Below are 26,236 nucleotides of genomic sequence, written 5' to 3' on the forward strand. Positions count from 1 at the left end.
GCTAACATTTCAAAGTTGTTGATTCTTAGCATAATGCAGGCTGTTTTCAACGGGTGTCAAATGTGAGAAAAGTTAACATTTGCAAACATCTTGAAAAAACAGAGGCACAAAAAAGATGTTAAGATTTAGTGAATGGGTAAAATATGAAGCTTGTATGGGCAGTGTGTAGGTTATTGGCAATTTCCAGTTCATTTAGTTTCCATTTTCTCAGATTTTATCCGCAAACACAGACAACCCCCCTCCCCCCACACGCACACACACACACACACACACACACACACACACACACACACACACACACACAAACACACACACACACAGAAAGCATGACATTCCATTGATTCTACACTCATTCCTTAACCAGGAATGCAATCTAATTATTAAAATCATGTCCATTAAATGTGAGCGCAGAGAGGAATATTTTCTTTATGCATGACAGACTTGAAGCAGCTAACAGGCCTACAGCTTGCCCTTCAGTTTATTGATTATAGCAATGTTGTAATGTTTCATTTAAGATTACCATTTATTTGCAGTCAACAGCTGACTTTCTGAATGAAATGCATTAATGTGCCACAAATACTAAATGACACCTGCACACTGTTTGTGTCAACCTGTATCTTGAATATATTGTGCATTTTATTTATTCATAATGTCTTTGCAAATTGCTGGTATTGAGAGGAAACTAATAAGAAAGACTGTGTTAATGACAGTGGTACCTGGGGATACAAAAACAGTTTTTATACAGAATTGTATTGTTATTCAATTACACTTTCTGACATGTTTTAAAAGAGTAAAATATCACTTTAAGTAGATGCCAGGAGTAGTGTGTCCCATCTCCATGTTCTGTTACTATTTATTAATTTGTTCTATTTGATGTAATACCCTTTGTGTATGTATTATTCCGAGTTTTGTTTTCTTTACAAGACATATTACTGCAACACGTTCTCCTGAAGAAGATCAATTTTTAAGTGATCAAGATCCCTTCACTTTCATCCCCGTTCATTATGACGCTTTGACCATCCACTTTCAAAACCTAAATCAAATAAAGAAAAATGAAAAACAAAGTTTGACCTTTTCACTGCATCTCTTCCTATAAAACTGACCATCATTTTACACTACAGCCACTTGCTTTTCTCTCTGTTTAATCTTGATTCTTGAGGACAGCACAGAAACAGCCTTTTGTTGAGTGGATAATAGCCAGGAGGGGTACTTGAGGGCTGGGACATCAGAGCAGATGCCAACATCAGCATATCACGAAAAATAAGATAGTGAAAAGCACAAAAGCAAACATGATACAATACAAACTAAATATGCCATTTCAGAAACACATTTTTAACACGATTGCTTGGGTTGTTTTCGCTAGAAGAATGACCTGAAAACAACTTTTTAAGTGTGACGTGTGTTAATGCTTCCTTCAGGTTTCAGTTTATAAAGACATTTGTCATGAGTAAGTCTCTAAGCAATGGAGATAAAAAAACTAACAGAAAAGACCCATAAAAGAAATATAGATACACATATCACATGGCTACACATGTCATTTTGTGTTATTACAAATCAATATCTATATAAAAAACTGGTTTGAAATGCATGTAGGGATAATATGTGAATAATGTACATTCAGATGGGATTTCACACTTACCCTACTCTTTGCATCACTCATACACAAGTTGAAACACAACGAATCTCCACAGGAACTCATCTGCATTATGCAAGTGACTCTCACCACCCAGGATACAGACTGACTCATTGGGTTACAATGCAAACAAAAATCGATTTGGGAGCATCCAGCACAGGTGATAAAAGTCACAATGAAAAGTGTAATTACAGCATCCAATGATGGCTCTTGGGAGGACTCTGCCGCCACATCCAACCCCTGGCCCGCAGGAAATAAACTTGCAAGCTTTACTGTGTTAATCTAAATCCTCTATGAAGTCTTTGTGGGAATATGATACTTTGTGCAGTGCAGCATAGCACAGCATAGTGCATGCACTACTTTCTGTTTCAATGATTGAATCCAATCAATCACTGGTCTTTTCGTGTGCTTCCAAACTGCTGAAGGCGTTGGTATTCACGTAGGCACTAGAGGTAGCAATGCACAATAAAAGATTTGGAAACTGAAGAGACAGTTTGTCTTTTTTTGACGATTTTGGTCCTCTTCACACTGCTGGTACCTATTAATGACAAAGTGTTGGTGTGGCTCACAAAGTTTAAGTGAGGAACTCGGGCTTGTGAAAAGAAGAGGCCGGGCACAGATGTGTGCAAGCAGATGAGACACCAAAACTAACTGACCCTGGCACACACACACACACAAACACACACAACCTATCACCCACACAGCCTCCACTATAAAATCTTCTCCTCAAACTGCTCCAGGCATTGATTCATTTAGCCTCAGGGTATGATGCCTTGAGAGGACAAACTTTCTCGTATTCTCTCTCTCTTACTTGCCCTCATAGTCTCTCTCCTACACACACACACACACACACACACACACACACACACACACAGCTTTATGAGGCCCTCGAGCACCCACACTTTTGAGGACATCAGTAAGAGGACAAGAACTTGAAAAGCAGCCATGTTTATAAGTCCTGCATGTTAATCTCCATGCGCATATTCACTTCATTACTAACTTTGCTTCCAGCTTGTCTTTTTGTCCCTAAATATTATTTGAGAAATATCTCTGTTTGCTTACATCAACTCTTCATCACTTACCTCAACCTCTCACTTAACCTCTTCTTTATTCTCACCCATTCATATTTATTCTCTTCAATCTTCTTCCCTCACATCTGCTATTATCTCTGTTCTTGCTCTCTCACTTCCTCTCTCATCGTCCTCTTTCTGTCTCTCCAAGTCTCTAGACATTACCGTTGACAACATTACCTGATCTAAAGATATCCAGTGGAAGTAAACGAGATGGGCGGTTGAGCCTACTTTGTCCAAACCGCCCATGTCCTGTTCCCTTCACTCCGTTTAGGTCCAGGTGCCTCCTAACCATTTACATGTCTTATTTGTTTCCTTTTTCTATGTTGGTAAAATACTGCAAGTGAAGTCATGTATAATTACTGAAAATGTATCAAATCCCAAGAGTTTGCTTGCCCATAAAATATCCAAAAAGGGTAGAAATAGATAGGTAGAATATACTACATTGGAATACTTAAACTTTCAGATGAGGTTATACTTTGTCGATCCCAGTAGAGAGTAGATCATACTGTTGAGTATAGCACCACATATTCATGTGTATCATTGCAAGTCTTATGTTGCAATGCATCTCCACAGTGATCACTGTGTTTTTGACCATAACTGTTATGAATTACAGTTTTTTTAAACCAGCTTACTTAAATCCTGTTAAATGGCAACCTTTTCTCACACTGAAAAAAACATGGCTACAAGACAGCAGACGGGGAGGTGGGCAGGCAGCTCATGCGTGATCCTGCACACACACACACACACACACACACACACACACACACACACACACACACACACACACACACACACACACACACACACACACACACAGGCGTTGCATATTAAAAAGGCACCGTAATAGCCTGTCAAGCTTTCTGAGAGTGTGGTCAACAAAACATCTCGGCACCTCTGTATGGCTGAATGCGCACACGTCTTTTTTTCAGCCAGCCTCATCGAATTGACAGCAAAGCAGAGACCATAATCCCACATAAATGCATGCTAATAACTGCCTACACGGATACACACACACACACACAGAATAATTATAAGCTTCAAAAGGAGTGCTAAACCAAATGATGCACACACACTGAAAGTTTTACGTGATGAATTCAGGGTAACTTCACCGCAAAGTGGAGCCCCTTCAGCAGCGATGAGGCACAAACACATCAGCATACGGGGACTAGAAAAAGAAAACACATTGTTTCTTAGGCTAACAAGGCACCACTAAACTCATCAACAAATCAACTCAGCAACAAATGTATCACCTTGTTTTGACCTGTAATTACAGCGCTCTCCTGGGCAAATCATTGCAATTTATAAAATGGCAAATGCAGCAGCAAGATGCATATTTAAAAAAAAAAAGGAAAACGTCAGAGATGTCTGATGGATAAGTGACAAACCGACTACACACTGCCAAAATATTATCATAGGGTACTATTATGGCCATCGCTGTAAAAAAAAAAAAGTGTTCAAATAGCCATCAGGTGTCCTATTAAATAAGCTCTGGGGAGACATTACCTTGCACAGCATTTGTTAATAAGCTCATTTCTCTTCTGTCTCTCTGCGCTTCTCGCCCGCTTTTCTCTGTTCCATCTCCACAACTTGCGTTTTGGAATCAATGTCTTTCTTGCTCTTTTTTTCTTCTTCTATATCTCTCTGTCTCTGTTTTGTGTTTCTCTCTCAGTTTCTTTCTGTCACACTCTCACTGCTTCTCTCTCTTTCTGTCTGCCTCTCTGGCATCATTTGGTTGGCTCTTATCTATTCTCACCACTATCTGGTGTTGGGGGAAGATAAGCATGCATTTGCATGTTTAATGAACCAAACACCCCCGATTCCCCTCAGCATGAGGATGCGCACATACACACGGTGTGCACAGATACACACATGCACATGCATGCACACACTGCTGCTGTTGGCCCTGAAGGCCTCAGTCTCCTTGCCACTGACATGGAGTCACCAGCTGCTGACTCCTACAGGAATAAACATGGCCTATCTATCCACCTTCACATCTACAGCTAGAATGACAGGGGGGACATAATTTCAAAACAGAGAGGAAATGGTATGACATATTGGAAAGAAACAACAAAACCATATCAAGTACATGATGGCCGACAAGGTATAAAGTAACAGGCTGTCACAGGCAAACATTGATACTCATGGAAGCTTGACTGAGGCCACAATGCCATTAGAATTAGACAATCTCACTTATCTTTGTGCAAAATTTTAAAAAATCAGTTCGGCATATTTTGATAAATGGCACAACCTCAGTTCCACAATGTCAAGAATGTTTTTGTTATTATAATATCAGCAAAATAGGACAGTGACCCTTCCCTCACAGTAAATGAGCTGAGGTGTAAGGATGGATCATATCAAAGGTATAAAAAGAACAGAAGGCACAGTTCAACACAATGAAGATGAACCTCAAAACCATTCAAATGAATAATTGAAATGTGTAAATTTTAGAAGCACTGTATTTGTTTTAACATTTTGGCATATTCTTACGGTATATGCTTAAAAGAGGCAGAGCATTCACTGTTCTGGCATCTGTTCAAGAGATCAGTCTCTGACTTACTGGACAAGCAAGATTTAAGCTCTTGGTATACGTTGCATACATTTGCTGTACTTAGGTGTCTCTGAGCAACAATCAATCCCTAAATCCCTGCCCGCGCTTCAGTGTTGTTCTTTAACGGACTCTGACTTTGACTTCCAGGTTGCAGAGGGCATTTTTTCAATTGGCAACATCAAATATCCGAATGCATAACAGCAAACCTGGCTGCTAAAGGCTATCAAATAATGTTAAGGAAACACAAAGCCATAGGTAGGGTTTCTCCACAACAGTGAAATGTGTCTTGAGAAGAAAAAAAAGATCCACCGACTAAAATGTGAAAGTCAAGATTTAATTTAAGCGCAAAGACAGATAGATACAGGGAGAGATGAAACAACACAGGGAGAGGCAGACAGAAAGATAGACAGTAAGGACGACAGCGGTGTGAGAGATGTCGCCAGCTGCCACCATTTTTCTCCTCTCCCCTTGGAAAAGCATCATCACTCATTAGGAGGGAGCATGACTCGCGGTATCATCATCATTCACACACACACACACACACACACACACACACACACACACACACACACACAGACACGGGCCCAAACACAAGGCGTATTTTAAGGTATAATGCAGCGGCCTATAATTTGAGTTATCTCTATGCAGCATTTTGCTGAGCTTATAAAACCGCCTGTAGCTAATGGTGTGATGGATCCCTCTATTATCACCCAACGCAGGAGACGAGAGTGGAGTATAGTGAGATAAAGGAATGTAATTGGATAGTATTTTAGCCGCGGCAAAAACAGGAGGGTGGTCAGGGACAGAAAGAGAGCACAGAAAGAACCTGTAAAAAAAAAAAGAACTGCATGATGAAGTCTAAAAGCTGTTTGAATGTGATGGACTATTCCAATAAAATGAAATCAGCTATGTGTGTGACGCGTGTCTGTAAAATCATTTCAAACTAATGTGACGCAAGACTGTCGTGAAAGAATGATTAGAATACACTGAGTTCATACATGATACAATGTTAAAAGACACTTTAATTCAAAGCACACTTATCTGGTGGTGCAAAAGTACACAGAGCAAAACTTTGACAGCAAACTATAAATAGAAAATGCAAAGAAATGAATGAAGCCATGCCAGCGGCCGGGCTCTGTAGATGGCAATGCCAGTCTGTCACTTGGGCCATCGCTTTGGTCCAGACTGAAATGTAACAGCAACTATTGCATTGTGGTGAAATGTTGTGCAGACATTCACGGATCCCAGATGATGAAACCTTGGAGGTGATCTGTTGACTTTTCCGCTCGCGCCCAGTTTAGTTGAAATTTTAGAATTCAAGTAAAATATTTTGAAAACTCTGACTATTGATGGATTTCTATGAAATTTAATCCGGCGGTTAATGCTTGCCACAGGATGATTCACAATAACGTTTAAAGGTCACATATTTGCACTCTATTTGCACCTGGCTAGATCCCGATGGTAACTTATGCTGCGCACTTAAGCTGCTCTGGATGAGGTTATGTTGAGAGTTCAGGCTATAAAGAGTGTACCAGGACCTAGGTGCCAGAAGTATTAGAGATTCTCTTCAGAGGGAGAGAGTATTTACAGACCAAACGGCTTCTTGAACTTTTGCTGACAATATTCTATGAGCAAATACAATACAGTATATTCTCAGCTGAGGGAGTATGTTATATTATGCAAGTAAAGTAGCACAAACTGCATTCATCAAGTTGCTTTTTTTTCCCAAGGAAACCTACATGCATTAAGTTGGTGATGCAGAGAATACTGTGTGCTACAAATCTATTAACATTTCAGATTTGACACGACACAGCTATGACATACTGTCCCACTGGATTATGTGTTTATGATTGGTCCCAATATGCTGCCAAGTCTGTTTTACACTGCTGGTATTGCAGCTAACAAAACAGTGATTAGAAAACTGATTAGTCAATTTGTCAATAGAAATCATTTCACTTTGATTTGGTCAAACATGTAAGTGATTTGCAGTGGTCACTCAATAAACGATAGGCATTGAGAGGTAAAATAAACATATTGACTTTTGAATTTACACAATTAGCAATTTTCCCCCAGCATTTCTCTCTGGCTTTAGTTGCTTTTTGGTGTAATATTTAATGTATCTTCTTCATAGTTATCCATTGTGACGACCTGTTCCTCTTCTATGAAGTACACGGCACTCGATAAATCCATGTTGTGAGGTAGAAGACTCAAATGATGTGCCAAATGCCCTCAATTCTACTTTGACAACAAAAGGAGAATGCTTCTGATGCCAACATCTTGACCCATTGCCTACAGATAGAAGTACAGAAAGCTGATAACCACCACTGTGATACCCTTTATCCCTTATTTGAGTTTGAGGTTTTATAAAGGCAGCTAATGCAAAGAAAGCCCTGCTAAACATCAGCATATCAATTGTTACTGCGAGTAAGTTATTCTGACGTTAGCATTTATCTGTGCCTGAGTACAGCCTCACAGAGCCGCTTGCATGGGCGAAGATGTGTTCATCGCTAATGTCAAACAGGTTGTAAAGACAAAATAAGAAGCTTAGGAAAGAAAGCAAAGTAAAAGAGATAGGAGAAAAATGTATGAAACTGTGAATAGCAGAATGGAGAAGAACATAAAAGGACTTAGAGAAAGTTAGAAAAAAATAAAATAATTCAATGACAGACAAGCAGAGGATTTTTTTGTGTCTGGGGTCTATTTGCTACTGTGATCAACTCTTGGGGGCAGGGTGAGGAAATGTGTGTGTGGGTATGTTCACACACGCAGCACAAAGACTGGCACTGGTCCCTGCTGCTGTGGAGCTAAATGTCATAGCTTGATTAAAATAAATAGTCCTATACGGACTCTGGGACTGGGCACCAACGCACAGCGGGACAAACATGTTTGTGTGGTGACTCATTGCTTTTGTTTTTCATCTCTCTCTCTCTCTCTCTCTCTCTCTCTCTCTCTCTCTCTCTCTAAAACCGTGCACACACACACGTGCACACACTTAGACACTCAGGCCTTACCTTTCTCTGACCTACCCGAGGGGTCTTTGGGCAGATGTGAAAGTCTGAACAACACAAACAGAAAGCTGTTACTGCCTCAGGACATGAACTTTACACCTCCCTCTCACTCCCTCTCTCTTTCACTCACACTCACACACCCCTTGGTCTCGGAATCTGTATCTATGGGTATCTGTTCAATATGTTAACTTGGCATTAATGCTAGATACACGCTAGATCTGCAGCATAACGCAACATGACATGCAAACAGCTGAATAAAAACACACGCATACACACACCACTACTGTCCCTGTATCCAGCATTTTCTTTGGGTGTGGGAACTTGCATGACCACTGGATATCAGAGAGAGAAAATATGTTTGTCATAAGAACGATATTATCTGGTACTCGTGTGTGTGTGTGTGTGTGTGTGTGTGTGTGTGTGTGTGTGTGTGTGTGTGTGTGTGTATAAATACATGTGTCTGGTGCGGATGTCCATGTTTAGGCACATGCATGCCATTGGGGTGCACAATGGGGCCAGATTTTTGCGATAGTACTGCATATTAATTTCAGTGTGAGTGCAGAATTATGCATATTAGTTAACTTTTATGAAGGGATTTTGTTCTCTTTCTTTTGCTCTGCATTGCAATTCTTCATTGAATAAACCATCAACAGCAGCATAAATATCAGTGACGCCTGGAGCAAGGATCTGTCTGTTGACAAAATAGACGTAATCCACATGCTTCAACCCGTGAGCATCATAAATGCATGACAGCGGGATACATAAATGATATGGCCAAAGGGAATGTCTGGTTAACAGAGGTAGCACAGAGTGATTATCTCTCTCACGCACACGCACAAGCACACGCACTACCTATAGTTGACCCAATAGATTATGAACCGCAAATACGTTAATACACAGAGACAGTTAAGTTTGTTAGCACAGTAATAATAGAATGAAGTAAAATTATATTTATAAAACATAATGATGAGAGAGAATAACGTCAGAGACAATGAGTACAAGCAAAGACACACAAAGAGAGAGAGAGAGAGAGAGAGAGAGAGAGAGAGAGAGAGGAAAATGAAAAATAATAAATCAATGAACCTATTCTGTGGGCGCCTCAGGGTAATGAAAGCTCTTTATTAGCCATCTATCCCTTTCTCTATCTCTTTCCTCCTATCTATCTGTCCTTTCTTTCTGTCCCTCTTCCCCTCACTCGTTCTGCATTGCTTTCCCCGCCCCCAGGATTGATATACTCTCATCTTTGCACTAAACGCTAACAATTCCATTAAGCACAACAAAACACTCATTTAGAGGTCACATTTGTTTCGCTCAACTTCGCTTGTCATCTGCATACCAACTGAGTATGCCTCGGCTTGGATTCCTATTATCTGACATGACCTTTCTGCTTTATAATAATTGGCAAATCATAATGGGACTTGCTACTCCCTTCTTCTTTAATGACATGGCTTTACAACAACTGCACTCTGTCTTTTTCTCACTGTGCATTATTTGCTCGAAAGCATAACTGATTGCTGTAATATCTACAATCATCTTTCATGTCACATATGTATATAAATACTCCATAACAGTAGCCATAATGCATCGAGTCGGTAGTATATTTGCTAGCAGCCAGTGTAATATGACAACAACATAAATACATGCATCCATAAGCTTGTAAGTGGCATCTCAGATATGGCCTTGACAATCTACGACGTGGCAACAAGTCATGATTAGCTTAGTAGGCAGCTGCACATTATTTCCTCAACAGTTCATTGGGCACTGCTTTAATGCACCAATAATGTGTCCCAGAAGGCTCAGCAAGGTCACAGCAAGGCAGACGGCGGCCATGGGACCTTTAATGATCTGGATCTGTCTAGGCATTACACATGTATCTGCCTTACATCTCAGTGAATGCTGGTGAGGCACTCGTAAAACACGTTCTACAATCTGCTGGACAAGTCTGATAGATCATTTATTGCATTGTTCATGAAAAAACAGATGTCATACGAGCACTGAGAAGCAATCACACAAGTTCAGAACAAACGTTTCACTGCAAAAGGTTGCAATGGAAAAGATGAGAGCAGCCAGTGACTGGAGCAAATCAGTTTAAAAGTCATTCCAGAGATTTGGCCTTGAACAGTTCAGGTTTTCGTTTGATACCATGAGCAAATGATTTCCAACCCTAAAAATTTAACATCCTGCAGCTTTTGGAGTAACAATGCACTGTTACTGGAAGTTTTACACCATGCTTATATACTATCTAAAACCTGAGTGTCTCCATATGTTGACTTCTCCCAGTTTTGACTTTATATCTCCTCTTAATCTTGCTATGGTATGGTATATGGACACATCACAATTCATTATTGTAATCAACTTCTTCTACATATGCCGTTATTTATCTTTTTGAAATCATCTCTATTTGCAGGAACGACTAAGGCAACTAGAATGCCATATCCTATTCTTAACCTTAGATCATTTTGCCCTGTATCACTGTTTGTTTTGGCGTCTCCGTAATGGTGAAAAATAGATGAATACTAATTAAAATACTTCATCCATAAATGCTGTGATTTACCCCTTTAAAAGAGCACTGAAGGCTTGAGCTGCGCCGCCAGTCAGGCAGAGAAGACAGCAGGAGCAAATGTTTCCCACTGGCTGCCACTTACCACTAATGTTAGAGAAATGATAAATGAGTCCCGGCATGGTGTTTGGATTCTACGTGTGAATGTGTATGTGTGCCTGTGTGTGCTTCCTTCCTGTAAAGTGTTGTGTTGCATGCCAACAGTTCACAGTGTGAACAGATGTTAGCCAGTAATGCCCTGGGTTTCTGCACCACAATCAGGCATTTTGTAGGGTCCTCAACTCTGAGGAGGAGTCCGTGGAGATGCCTGAATTGCTTTATCGAGCAGAACACAACTAAGGACACGCAGGCTCGCAGCGGCTGCCAAGAACACACAGACACGCAAACACAAACACAGCCCTCGCTCCAAGCATGTGCAATACAAACCAACTAACAGAGAGCATACAAAAAAAACCACACCTGGAATAATAATACACACACACATACACACAGGCACAGACAAAACTACAGGATCCCAGGTAGCCTGTACTCATAAATTGGCTTTCACCCTGATAGGCTTCTAAATGGACTCACTGCTGAGTAAATATGGTGGCTGCAGCTTAAAGCCAATAGCCATTTAAAAGAGAATATAGACTGGCACGAGAGGAGAAACACAACTTCAGAATGATATGATGAGTGTAAGTTTTTCATAAAATGTCATGCTATGTAGAATATATAAAAGACCCCTAGTTTTTGTCTGTCTATTTGTCTCCCTCTTTCCTCCCAATCCAACTCTCTTGTTTGCCTCCCTTCCTTTTTACCTTGTGCTTTATTAAAACACCTATTCTCTCAGAGCCAGCGACTGCACTCTATATTTAGCTGCTGCCTGTCACTGAGACCTGATGAAGGGGAGGAAAATGAGTGGTGATGTTGGAGACCATGGGAAAGGTTAGCACTGTCTCTTTGAATAGCATCAGACTTTCTCTGATCATTCCTAGTTGCATTGCAGACACCAATATCTATACTTAGGCTTAGGGAGAAGAAACAAAATCAGGCTCTGAATTAGAATATTGTCAATCAAAATGACATAAAAAAAAAGCACAAAACAAATGCACATCACACGTTGTAGTTGACCCGCATTGACAAATTTGAGCGCACACAGGGATGAATGTGGACTCAGTGTCATATAGTGAGCTGTCAACAGACAAAAGCTTAGCTAAGCCAATCCTCTATATCTGATGTGATAATCGTAAGATGATGCAACCATGAGACAGCAGACTTGACAGCAAACAGACTATTGCCGCACAGGCACATGAACAAGCAGACACACAGTCTGACAAGCGTAAAGCATAATGCATCCAAACAGAGTCCAGATAAAACCATGGTGAAGTGTTTCCCTCAATGACGTTTACTATATAGTGAGGACATGAAGACTTCAGATGATGTTGCCAGTAAGAAATATAACACAAAATATTGTATAAACAAGTAAGTGACGAGCCTTATGTTGGATTTAAGTGGAAGATAAATCCAAGAGTCTAAATATGCTGAAATATATTTAAGCAAGTCCACACAAGCAATCTGGATGACTCCATCAAGACAGAGTCTCACATCTTTGCTTTCTTAGCCGCATCATTTAAAAGCACTGATGGAGCTGTGCAAAATCGTAGAAATAATACATGTGAATTATGATGGCTTGGCATAGGGCTATAAAGACAACAAACCACAGAGTCAAGAGTAAAAAGAGGAGTGGAAGAGGAACTGAAACTTTTTTTAAATCTATGCAAATACATACATACTGTATGGAAGGCTGATTCAATCTGAATTGAACTCTAGCGTTTTGTTTGGAGCCAACTATTCTATGATAGTGAGGACTTGAGCCATAATGTACTGTACGCCTGTTTACATTTACCAGAGCATTCCATATCAGTGCACACTCAAAACAACAGGTAGATTTTCCGTTAGTTGTCATTTCAAACAAACATGTTTCGTGTAAACTTTGATATTTTGGGGGGAATGATATGGCAGCGGTGAATAATGGGGGCGAGGGGAGCGCAGAGCAGATAACGCTCTGACTGAGCAGACTAATCAGCGGGGAGCGAGTGCGTAAAATCAGAAACTAAGATGAGGAATGAAAAGGGTTTGATCACAAAATCGTGATGATTTCCAGTGAAAGATAATTACCGTCGGTAATTTCCCGACGCGAGGCAAGTTCTCTAAACGTCATGGAGGGGAATAAAGTGAAGGAGAAAAGACGGACAGAGAAGAAGCGAGAGCACTTCTTTACAGCGGTGGCTGAGTGGCGGTGGAGGATGAAGGCCACTCAGACATTCATCCCACAGCAATGTGAATAAATGAGATGGTGCGAGATCTAGCCAGGGTGCTAGGGTAACAAACGTGAAGTTCCCAATGCTATTTGTATGTTGCGTAGCAACAGCCACACATATTTTTTTATTTTCCCTTTCGCTGAAATGCGGGACTATTTTCTCTGTCGCTGAAATGCGATACACAACGTTAAGTGGCTACAACTATTTTGTGCTGAAAGGGAGCTTACTGTTTACTAACTGTTTATACTGTCGCAGGTAACCGTATTATAAAAGCAATAATGTGCAGTTCAAGGTTGCCCAACAACACACTTGAACTGTACATAATTGACGATACAGTACTGCCTCTCAGACCTCATTGCTTAATTATTAACTTAACACAGGAAGCAAACCTCTAAACTTTCACCAAAAAGTTTCATCTGAGACTCTGCTAGATGGGAAGGTTCAAAAGTTCCCTTTTCTTCATTGTGCTCTGTTTCCTTGCTCCCCCGCACTCAGGGTTGTGTACTTATGGAATAAGCTGCCTGAGGGAGTCAGAGGGATGCTGAATTTGTATGAACCTGACTCTTTGACATCACAGTAAAATTCATTCAAACACAAAAACACACACACACATACACACATACACACAAACACGCAAACACTCCAGAAAATAACTTTCTGACAAACATTACTTTTAGTCAGGAATTATTTACAGGGCGGCTAAGCCTGTATGAAGGAAAATGTGAAGGGACAGTGATTTAGTGAGAGGAGAGGGGCAGATACTGAGCCCAAGGTTTGATCTGTTAGCATAAAATAAAAAATTAGCATGCTAGTCGCGTTCATCTCCTCTCCTCCATCCACCCTTCCCTCATCTTTGCTCCCTCTTTCATTAAGAGCTCTCTTTCCCTCATCTGAAAATGCATTTGGCAACAGAAAGGTCAGACTTATAAATGGAGAACATAATGAAGTATTTTGAAGGGCTTCAGGGCTGTGGCTAACATGCTAATTAATGCCGTAATGTAATTAAAGGGGTTCCAGGAAGAGTAACACTTAAAAGGCTTGACCCAAGTCTCTGAGGCAAAGCAAAGTCTCGAAGAGGACTTTTTGCAACCATGTACATGTGTGGGTGAAGGTGTGTGTTGTCACACCCTCGCCAAAGTTGCCGAGGCTTGTGTTGACGTGTCTGTTATCTGGAGCCTACGGCAGCTATAATGTTGTCGGTGCTGTATGTGAAAGTGTACGCGCTTGTGCATTTGTGAAGAGTGTTATCGCGTTCTCACATTGTTATGTCATGTGTCTGTCTTTAAAGTGTGTGTGTGTAAAGCTCCCCACAAGTGTTATTTTGACCATGTCACACCATCGGTGTGTATTTATACTCGAGCGCGAGCGCATTTATCCCTGTGTGTGATTTTGCCTGCAACCTCGGTGTTGTTCCAATCCATCCAGCTGATAAATGCACCCCACAGCAGGGTGAACACTGTTCTTTTCCAGAAGCATCATTCCACAGATCCAAGGAAAAAACACCCAGGGTGTGTATGCTTCAGTGTGTGTATGTGTGTGTGGTGGGGGGGTTGAAGGTGTTTAATGGCGCAGTCAGCGTTAGTGTCATGAAGGACGCTGAACCTATTCCATCAAACTCTAAGTTAAGTTTCCACGGGGATTCTGGCGTGCCAGCCACACTAACATGTTCACAGTATTGTGTATGATAAAGGAAAACACATTATAACCCCAAACGTCCCACGTACACACACACAATGCGTCTTTTTCCTGACAGTGTTTCAGGACACACTAATAAAGACATATCCTTTCCACACAATAACCCATCACCACACACAAAAGACGTCCTTGTTACCTGATGCTGCTCATGCTGCCTGCCTCTGATCCCAGTTTGCATCTCTCCAGCTGGGTGGCGACAATCTGACGCTCAGCCTCAAGTTCCCTGGTCAGGCGTTCAAACTGAAGCTCCTGAAACATAGAGGAATACAAAGTGTGGGTTAGAGCAGTGATTGTCAACCACTGTGCCGCGGCACACTGGTGCAGATCGTCAGGTGTGCCGTGAGAAAATTTCCAATTTCACTTAATTGGTCCAAAAAAATATTATTTAGCTGCCGCAAATAATTTTCCATTGTTGAGCGGCTGAGCCTGCAATATAGTGGCTGGCCTAGTAGTTTTCTATAGAACAGGTCTGCACCTTGTTCTGCTATTAAACAAACTAAACGGCCGTATGTTATTGATCGTACACGACAGCTTGTAATTTCTGGGTCGCGTCTACAACTCTTTCCGCCCCGATGCGATGCACACAGGAGAGCACACAGTGCTTTTCACAATGGGATTTGCTGCTTTAAGCTATCACTATTTTAAGCTATGAGCTCTCATGTTTAAAGCCCAACAGTTAAGGTATTTGTAGGTCAAGACAAACATCCAACAGGCTGCAGCCTGGCGCTCCATCAATGACGTTTCTGACGTTTCTGAGGCTCTGGAAATATTCTTCCAAAAGCCCGAAAAACACACTCAAGTGACAAAGCCTGCTCACTTTGTGGTCATCATTAAAATAAATGAACACTATGTTTCCTTTAAGTCAGTATTTATCAAACTGGGGCGTATTACAGGTGGGGCGCAAGAGGAAATGCTGATTTTACCGTACGCCGTTAATGGGTCACATGCGCATGTACGACTCGCCGATTCTTGTCATTTCGCCAAAAGCCGATCTTTATGAGATCTCCGTGAGGTTGTCTTTTCTGCTGTTGCGTCGCTCAACATGGAGCATGAGTTGAGAACGGCTGTATCAAATCTACCTCGTTTTAAAAAGAGTTGTAGAGGAAAGCAGCTCACTGCAGCCACTATTAATGATACAACGTTATGCTCACACATCTGCACTCATTCTGTTTTGCAAAAAAATAGCTTGTTGTTTTCCACAATAAGCTATTTAGTTGTAACTAAATATTAGTTACTTTTTGCACGGATATAACTTTATTTTCATTTTTCTAACAAAGTGATAACACATTTGTTTTTGTCTGTTTAATTGAAAGTGATTTCAATGTTCTATTATTTATAAAAGCACAGATGGAGTCACTAGTCCTGTGAAGTATTACTTTGTAGTACTGTGAGGTGCCACGATGTAGTATGTCCGTCAGTCGCTCCCCCCCTCCCCCCTAAAGCTGTAAACCTAGGGGAAACACTGAATACTGTGACATTCTGTAACTTTTTGGGTTGTTGGTGTGCCGCGGGATTTTTTTATTGTAGAAAATGTGCCGCGGCTCAAAAAAGGTTGAAAAACACTGGGTTAGAGCAAGAAAGGAAGTAAGAGAGAGAGCTGAGGTTCTGCTGGGAAGCTCCTAGGTGTGAACGTGTGGAACTGGTGCTAGAGGGCTTTCTGCTAGGAAATTGAGACACTGTCATTGCAGGCAGTGCTTAATAGTGTCATAATTTAATCTCTGCGGCAAGTGCACCTATCTTTTCTTCAGAGACACCAAAACTGAAGAAAAAAAACAGTGCTATATTTCCCGTTTGATTGGTCATTGATGGAGGAGGGATGGGGTGTTAAGACTATTAAAAAGCATAGATATCCTTTTTCAATGTATCATACGTAACCTTTGAAAGCCACCGGAAAAGTATCTGAATGTGAATCATAAGTTGCTTTGAGAGTGCAACCTGCTTGTCGTGGGAGAAGTGAAGTATTGTCAGCCGTAGATCATGGAAACAGCTTAGGGCTGGATGACAGCTATGCGACAGCTAAAAATGAAGTGTGATCATTAACATGAATGTGATTGACAGGTGAGAAAAGACATGAGGCAGAGCGACTGGTTGAAAGTGTTCTAAATGTGTGAGCAAAAAACTCCTTTAATCCCATCTGCTGTGAAGTACGGCAGGGTTGTCAATTGGAGTCGTTGCAGCACTGCACCTGAAACTGGGTTACAAACTGTAAATCTGTCTAATGAAGATTTTTGTGGAATTTCTTCATGAGATGCGTTTCTTATTTCGATAAGAGTTGTTTACCTGTTTGGTCCAACACTTTCACATATGAAAAACGACACATTCTTTAAAAAGCTAATTAGAATTGTATGTTTTTCTCAGCAGTAGCGGATAAAAGAAGTCCTTTGTCTTTGATTTTATATGTTGTAATATCGTCTTTTCCTGGTTTTAAAGGCTGCGTCACAGTAAAGTGATGTCATTTTCTGAACTCACCTAGCTGTTCTTATTATTCGCCTCTACATGCATAGTCATTATGTATAGCTTACTGATGATTTTATATGAAAAATCTCATTTTGTAAATATAGCACCAAAAGTCACCCCTACGTTATCATTGCATTATCGATATTGATGGATTGTTATACTACATTTTCTCACAAATATTTAAAGGCAGTTTTGCGGTTACTAGATGTGAGGGGAAAGAATATTAATAATAATATTTCAAACATACAAGACAAACTACAGATCACTGCAATGCAACTCAACAACATGCAGCCAATGCAAAGACTTTGCGATGCAAATTATGTAGTTCTGTTTACATCACAGTAGTTTGCATTAAAGAAAAAAGTGCATTCTCATGGTTTTAGAAACTGCGATGCAGTGTTTAGTTGTGTGACACGTACTAAACCTCATGGACAGCTTATTCAAATTTGGACTTCATGGATACTCCAATGAAGACACTTGTTGAGTTGTTGTTGTTGTTTTCTGTCTGTCATTGTTGGAAGCTGCTTGCTGAAGGCTTCATGGATGGAAGATTACCCCTGAATGCATTACCCAACCATGTTTGTGCGTGTGTGTGAGTGAGTGTGTGTGTGCCGATGCATTAGCTACTTAAGTGGCTTCCTGACAGTTCCATATCATTCATCTAGCTATGAGACAGCCAGATGAGATTTCAAACCAGCATCCACTGTGGGTGAGTATGTGCACGCGTGTTGTATTCAAGTTAATCACAGCCACATGGACGCAGATCAATAGTGCAGTGAACTCCACCCCAGTGAAGATATTGTGCCGAGTGCATGCGCGTTTGCCAGACCCTGCAAGCGAGAGAGAGAGAGAGAGAGAGAGAGAGAGAGAGAGAGAGAGAGAGAGAGAAAGAGAGAGAGAGAGAGAGACAGTGTGTGAGCGAGATGTAGAGAGAGTGTATGCTGGTTTGATTGGTTTTCTCAAAGCCATTTGAAGCTCTGAATGTGTTGATCCCCAGTCGCTATCTCAAGTCTCCAACCTCAATCCCCTCTCCTCCCCAACACAGAGCACAATGCAATTCATCTCCCTCTCTCTGCCTCACCCCTTTTTCACGCACGCTTACAGCAACCACTTACTCATATGCACACTCTTTCTTTCCCTGGTTCCCTCTTTTCCTCTTGTACACACTTTTAGGTCCATGCGTTCTCCCTCTTTGCCCTTCCTCACACACACACACACACACACACTTAAGTGCCAAATGCAAGTCCCCCGACACATACATATTTAGTATTAGCAGTAGTTCATTGATCTCAGAGTCCTTTACTAAAAACTGTGAGGTATATGACAATGTGCAAGTTCACTTGCTCAACATGCAAAGAGATAAGCCTCATACAGGTGAACATCAAAGTAGCGGGCTCAGCCACCCCTATGATTTGCAAAGTGCGGTGACGCTGGGTATTTGAGCAGGGTCTATTAAAACCCCTGGACCCGTAATTCTAAATTACAGCTTTGTTTGCCTCGCTTCAAAGCCCAGCTCTGCTCCCCACAGCAGACTGCGTTGTCACCTTGTTTGCTACTGCTGCAACTGTTTTAAATCCTCAAGGTGTTTAAAAAAAAAAAAGAATGCAAATCCCTGCACCTAAAGAAGCATTATGCTAATTGATGATATGTAATACCTCAACGGTGAAGAATCTTAAATGCCTTCTCTGGTAATGTGTGAATGCAAAAACAGATGGGAAACCTGTTAGGCTTGTTCTTGCATTGGGTAAAATGTATTAAAACATGCATAACCTTTTTGCCACATTAGATTCATTCAAATCTGTTCCCTGAGGAACAAGTCTGCTGTTCGATGAACTATGTCTATGAGGATGAAGAGCTACTGACAAAGACTTTCAAAAGCACATTCATGAATGGGCATAGTATCTGCATGATGAGTGAGTTTAACTGTCCAATTGCATGGAGGTGTGCATTCTGATTAGCTCAGGCTACAATACAGCAAATAACACATCTGAAGCAATCCTAATTGATAGGAATTAACAGAGGAAGCTTCATTCAGTACTTTAGAATCTCTGTGCCGCAGTTCAGGGTTTTATTCATAATTGCGGATACTAGAAGATCCTCTTGACAGCTTTTTAGACCCAAAATATAGATGTGTATGATTTAGAGATCTACACCTCTCTCTTGAAATTACTGTACATCACTGTGTTGTGAACAGCCGTAAACAGCTGCTGCAGTACCAGAACAGTCAGCAACACTTGTTCAAATTTTGACAGTCATAATTACTACCCTTAAGAAATATTTAAAGAAAATGATTCGCAACTCAACATCATGAAGGCTGTGTAATGTTTTGAGAAGAACTCATTTAGTTGCATTAGGCTTTTCGCAGAGCACACATCTGCCAGCTCAATATCATTTGACTCAGTAAAAGCTTATTCAACCTGACACAAACATAAAATATAGAGATGGAAAGTAAATTATTATGTACTCGTGATGTAAGGGAAAAGTCAAAAGTTACAACATCCTGAGTTGAGTCCTCAATTGAAGGTACTGACATAATGTAATTGTAACTGGAATGAAAAAAGGTGTGAAGTATGGGAAATATCAAAAGAGAGAAAGGTGTATCATATAACTTCATGTGCCACACAGCTGCTAAGAGTGTTAGCACTTGGACACCATCTGTAGAATTGTGCACTTGGAGAGGTACATTTGGAGACAAGCAGTAATTTTCTTGTCCTGCTATAAGAAGGACAACCAAGCTGTATCTTTGCTGGAGACAACTTGTCGTCTCTACCACGCTTTAAAATGTCATCTAACCGTAGTTCAACCATGCTGACGCTGGATCGGCATATAAACTTAACAACGTGATCCCACCGATGTTCAAATCAAGGGCTATCATTTGTCATACTATCTATTTTTGATTGCTCTGCATGTGTGTTTTACGAAATGCCTGCTGTGCTTCCGATTCCACAAGTTGTAACCTAATTGCTAAACAATCCATAATGTGGGTCGTAGTATATTTTATTTACCTTTATATGCGCATCGAGCACCTTTAAATAGATCCGAAACCGATGAGTTGGGATGAGTTTCAGCTGTTGCTCCTTTCGCTTTGTCTGTGTGTTTCTATCTAAATGCAAGGTGTGGGATTCCACAAAGTCGTGCATGTGTCACCGCCTCCCTCTTATGAATGAATAGGAGACAGAAAGCAGCACCCACAGTCAGCCGCAGAGGTCTCTACGGCAACTATAGAACCACAACCACCACCCACCCTCCCGGCATTATGAATTATGACCCGACTCCTCTCACACAGGGTCCCTGACCGTTCACATGCCAGCACACAGATGTGTCTGCATGTGTATTTGAGTCTTTCGCTAACAAAAAGCAGACCAACACCTGCATTGAAGGGACCAGTCTCCTCAAGTTTCTTAGTGAGCAAATGTATACTTGCCTGTCACCCCGGCATTTATTTCATGAGGCAATTAATGCTAATTACACAGCTGCACAACCAGAAAATACAATGTTAGAGCTTTGTGCACTTTCAACTCCTGCTTTCTGTATTACATCCACCACACAGCTGCGTTTACAATTTATAATGGAGGAAGAATTGGAGGAAATAAGACCGTATATACCTTGTCTTGCTAAAATCCCACATACATGTACAGTATTAACTTATATATATATATATATATATATATATATATATGTGCACTTATTGTACAGGATAACATAGCAGAGGTCCATTTATTAGAGCTTTAAATGGGATAAATGGCAGCCGTAGTTCTCTCTCCGTTTAAGCGAAATTCCCCACTTGCCACCATAAAGACACTGTGTGCTGTCTGTGCGTGTCTCGAGATAAGGCCCAATCATTATAAAGTGGCCTATGGGCAGCTATTAACAGTGCTGTTTTTGGATGGGAGACAAAAGGCTATCAAATAGAGCTATGACCTTCGAGTTGAGAAGTAACTCTCTCTCTTGCTCCTTCATTCTTTCCCTCCCCTCCCTCAATCAGTGAAGAGGAATGAAAACAACGGAGATGAGATGAGTGGGAGAGGGGAGTGTGAATGGGAGCTGGTAAAAAGGTCACTCTCCTCTGCGCCGTCACTACCATGCATATTAAAAATTCCCCACACGGTAGCAATCACCCCCTGTTCATCCTTTCTAAACTTACAGATGTGGTTCATGTATCCTAGGTATGGTTCAAATTTAGCTGAGATTCATTTCTAGCCCTCTCCCTCCCCCCTCGGCCTGTCTCGTCTGTCACTTTAATGAGTGTGAAAAGTCAACCACGAGTCAGGCGGGGAGCAGCAGCAGGAGGATGGGGGGCAGAAGGAGGGCGGCAAGGACTGGAGGGGAGAAAAAAAACAGAGTCGAGGGAGAAAGCGAGGAAGAGAGATAGAGGAGACTGAGACGTCTCTGTTGATGAAAGTCACATGAGATGATGGCCGAGGGACGAACACCTGATCCACTCCATCTGCATGTGCATGTGTGCAAGAGCACGAGAACAAGAAAAAGAGAAGAAAGGAAACAGGTTACAAGAATGGCCTGGTCATGTTTATGACTCTGTTCTTTCTCAAACAATGCGGGTATTGTATGTCTGCGACTGAACCCTGTGGTTTACTGTTACCTGCTATGGGGCATGTGTGCTTGTGTTCCTGTGCTTCTGTCTTAGGGAGAACAAACACCAAGTTGTCGAAGGCTATTTTTGTGTGAAGTCCCCTGGATTAGGTTTTTTCTCCAAGGATAACTTTGATTAATTGCAACTTGTATAGTATTTTCGTAGGTTTGCTTATCCTTTATATTTGTTATTATCACACTGTAGTCGCTGAGGTGATTGCTGAGATTTGGGGAAACAGATTATGCAAGCAACTCAAAATATAATGAGAAAGGAGGTAAACAAATTGAACACAGTTCAGCCACATTATGTACCACTTTATTTGGAGATATAACTGAATCCAAGATGACAGTTGAAACTAAACTGTTTTGGTAGTCACTCTCCAGTCCACTTTGATCCAAGTTGTAATAAACAGGCATTATCCTTTAAAATGAGACCTGATTTGAGATTATGCGTTCGGTAAATCAATATGAGTGTCAGGAATATAAGGAAAGAATGTGCAGTCAGTGCGGGGTCCTCATATAGAGAGAAGAACGTGTGTGTGTGTGTGTGTGTGTGTGTGTGTGTGTGTGTGTGTGTGTGTGTGTGTGTGTGTGTGTGTGTGTGTGCAGTGCGCCAGCAATGGTTGTGTATCACTGTTCATGGGTGTGCATCTGTGTGTAGGTGTGTACACAGGTGCTCTAGCCATCTGGCAAATGGCGATACTAGACAAAGAAATATTACACAGCTCGTTCTGGCTTCATTCTGCATCAACCTTCGCTCATTAACACATATCGTTTTCAATAACACATGATTCATTATTGTGGTACACCAGGGATACTAGTCCTTCCTATCCCAGTGGTGACTGGCCTTTTCTGTACAAGCAACCTTTGAATTAAATTGAATTTACATTAGTAGCCATACCTGAGGGGTGTTCTTAAATGTGAATATGTGTATGACGATGGACAGTAGCACATCAGTGCTACTGTTCATAATAGTAAGGGTTTCAATTGACGGGATGATACATGAACAACGCAAATACACACAAACAATGCACGCACACATGAGAGTACGTTTGGAACTATCTTCAATACTAACTACAATAATAATAGAAAATAATGATAACGATGAAGGAGCCCATTATTTGGAAAATGAATCGAATTGTGTCATTGACCTCACAACACTAAACTCTCCTAGAACAACTACAGGCAAGCAAAGGAAATACATCTTTAACTTTATTGATCCATACGGGATTCAGATCAACAATATAGCAAACAACTATTTGAAATGAAGGGATATGGTGGACTGTGTGCGTGTGTGCGTGTGTGTGTGTGTGTGTGTGTGTGTGTGTGTGTGTGTGTGTGTGTGTGTGTGTGTGTGTGTGTGTGTACACCGTCTCCGCGTTGAGAGTCGTCGTGTGGAGACAAAAGATACGCTCTGGATTTAATGTTGAGCACCATTAGGTGGAAATATTGAAGAAAGAGAAGAGTTTTGGAGCCAAATAATTAAGTGTGAATCTGACAATTATAACAGCAACCGTCACATCCTATCTTAGAAGGACACAAGGGCTTGTAAATATGACAAATACCACAGCCTTTAAGAGAAAAGGAACTCAGTTTACTGTCATTTTCACAGTTTACTTCATTGGCAATGAGAGACAAAGGAAAGGCAAGACTGATATTAAGACAGATACACTGAAGCTGCTCCGCTGGCAAGTATTACTTCATGGATAAAGTAGCATTACACAAGTCAAAGTGTAGAAATGGCAGTAATACAAAGAAAAATCCTTTCAAAGTCACAGCTAAAACATACTTAAGACACCTCTGAAGTAGTTTTGTAGTCAATGCAGTGTCTTCGGGCTTTGTGTGCTGTTAAGGTCTGGGTTCTCTGGTTTCTCTTAGTGGAGCAGAGAGTGGATGATGTATACAAATACTGACTTGGCCCAAATCATAGAGGATATCCCTGTCAAGTCGTTTTTGGGCCAGATTTTGACCTAATTGAACTGCGGGGGTTGATCTCTTTAGAATAATGCATTTGACTGTACGGAGCTATGTAAAGAGATCCTTTATCGGGGATGGATGACTATCCTTCTTTCATAATGAATGCTCATTTAAATTCTGTCAGGTTCTCTGGATTTTCTAAGAAGGCAGCTGACAGGAAGTGTTGGCCCAAAAAATGTTTCAGCCTCTACCTTTCCATGAGTAACATATGCAAAAGCACGATATTTTTGACAATGTATTTAATTGTTCATGGGTTAAAATCATGTTAAAACTGTTCAAGTGTTTTAAATGGGTTACGTATAATGTATGAGTAATAAGAAAAAAATGTAACATCACTATTAATCTAATTCCAAGATATTAACATGTTTTACAATGGTGATTAATTCACTGTCAAAGGAGAACTTGTAACCTTTGCTCAAAGAGGTGTAGAAAAACTTCATAACCACCTTGCATGCTTTGCTCTGAGTTTGGAGTATTTTTAGTTCTACTCAAACTTTCAGCATGAGTCCAAGTCCTGCTTCTGAGTTGTTTGATAAATATGAGCCCAGGATTAAAATATCTCTGGTCCACCGAAAGAGGAAATCAGGAAAACAGCTTCAAAGACGGACAAATCAAAGAGCCTCATCACTAAACAGTTGAAAAAAAGACATTCACGAGGCTGGGTCCAGGCTAATGGTTTGACACTAAATGAAAAACACTGAAGATATTTATTATATTGTTATAGCTAAAACCTCTAAACCTCTAGCGCACCACTAGTGACAACCAGAAGAATCAACTGTATCTGTTTGTATTTGGGATTCTAATGCTCCTTTAAAAAAAACTGCCCAGACCTGAGATGTATGACTGCCAACAGCTGGGCCATAACAGTTTTATATGCATTATAAATATTCAACACACAAACACAGCACTACTCTGACAGATCTCTCCTCGTTAAATTATTTAAGGGCTCAGTGGGCAAAATGAAATCATCTCACTCTTAGTCTCCAATTTCTCTCTCTCTCTCTCTCTCTCTCTCTCTCTCTCTCTCTCTCTCTCTCACGCTGTCACTCTTTCAAACTCTCTCCTCCTCGTTCCAGGACGACTGTCTCTTTTTCTTTGTGTTTGCGTGTGCACAAGTTTATGTGTTTTGTGAGTTTGGGCCTGTGTGCTGGAAATAGAAATCCTTGAGCTGAGAAAATCCTTTTTTTGGGAATTTTAAAACAGAATGGGATGGCAGCCTGGTTAACACACAAGATAAAACATCGCTCTCCCTGTGCTAATTATGGCCATAGCATAGCATTGGTATGTCAGAGTTACATAAGACTATAACAAAGTAAGAGGGAAAAAGAAAATGAGGCAAAGTTTAACTAACGATGGAATAAAAGTCCTAAAAAGTATTTTTTTTAAGTCATTTTTCATTGAGATGCCCAAATCGTATTTTTGTAATTGTATAGCCATGTTTTGGCCATGTTCAAAAATTTGAACGTACCTTTAACTTTTTCATTACATAATCGGGATTGAGTGTTTCGCTCAAGGATATCACAAGGGTGGGACACTTCGGCTCAATGCCGAAGTGTCCCACCCTTGTGATTAAAACATGACCCATTATTCCTCCTGAGCCACAGCGCCCCCTATCTGTTTAGCATATGATGTCGGGTTTAGAGGAGCAGTGTGTGATCTAGTGACAACTAGTGGTGAGGTTGAAAATTGCATTACATTGAATACCCCTCTGCTCACCCCTCCCTTTCCAAGAATGTCCGCCTTCAGGTATCCTAAAAGCGCAGAAGGCATTCTCTAGAGCAGTGTTTGGTTTGTCTGCATTGTAGAAACATGACGGTGCAGCATGGCGGACTCCGTGAAGAGGATGTAGACATGAAGGGCTCATTCTAAGTTAGCAAAAACACAATGATTCCTAGTTGTATGTGATTATATACTTATGAAAACCTAGTTATTATTAGTGTATTTTATTTCTGCAAGTAAATCGCTGGTCCATTAATGCACATGTGCAGAAACATTGGCAAACGTGTCCTCTTTGCTGACTTTAAAGACTGTTTCATACTCTAACATTAAGCATGTTTTGTTCATTTTCTCATCTGAGTGTACCTGTTGTTCTCTGGCCTTTTTAAAAAGCTGGTCCTTGTGTCATGCTGCTTTGAAAGCGCATATAGAAATAAATGGCCATTGTCAAAACTCAGTAGGAGCAGAATCTAATTGGCAGTCCCCTGAAGAACCGCCTTAGTAGCGGCCTTTGTTAATGTCATTTGGCTAAGCCTATTTCGCCAAGCCCTTGAATGCCTGCATTTGTTCATTGGTGCGTGTTTGATTGAATGTGTGTGAACCTGTCGGCCAAGTGCTACAGTGATTAACTCCTTCATGATTAACTGTCAAGAGTAACACATTTAGTTTTTACAAG

The 26,236-nt window shown here is 40.8% G+C and overlaps 1 protein-coding gene across 1 annotated transcript in view; it reads right to left on the bottom strand.

Moving 5' to 3' along the window:
- Positions 1-26,236, bottom strand: part of ctnnd2a (catenin (cadherin-associated protein), delta 2a) — a gene marked incomplete at both ends in the record, with an annotated part of 191,130 nt that overhangs the window by 131,744 nt on the left and 33,150 nt on the right. The window contains one exon of the mRNA XM_079233923.1: positions 14,957-15,069. Coding sequence (XP_079090049.1) covers positions 14,957-15,069 — 113 coding nt within the window. The remainder of the gene's footprint in view (positions 1-14,956; positions 15,070-26,236) is intronic.

Source organism: Taurulus bubalis (assembly GCF_910589615.1).
Source record: "Taurulus bubalis genome assembly, chromosome: 18".
Taxonomy (NCBI): domain Eukaryota; kingdom Metazoa; phylum Chordata; class Actinopteri; order Perciformes; family Cottidae; genus Taurulus; species Taurulus bubalis.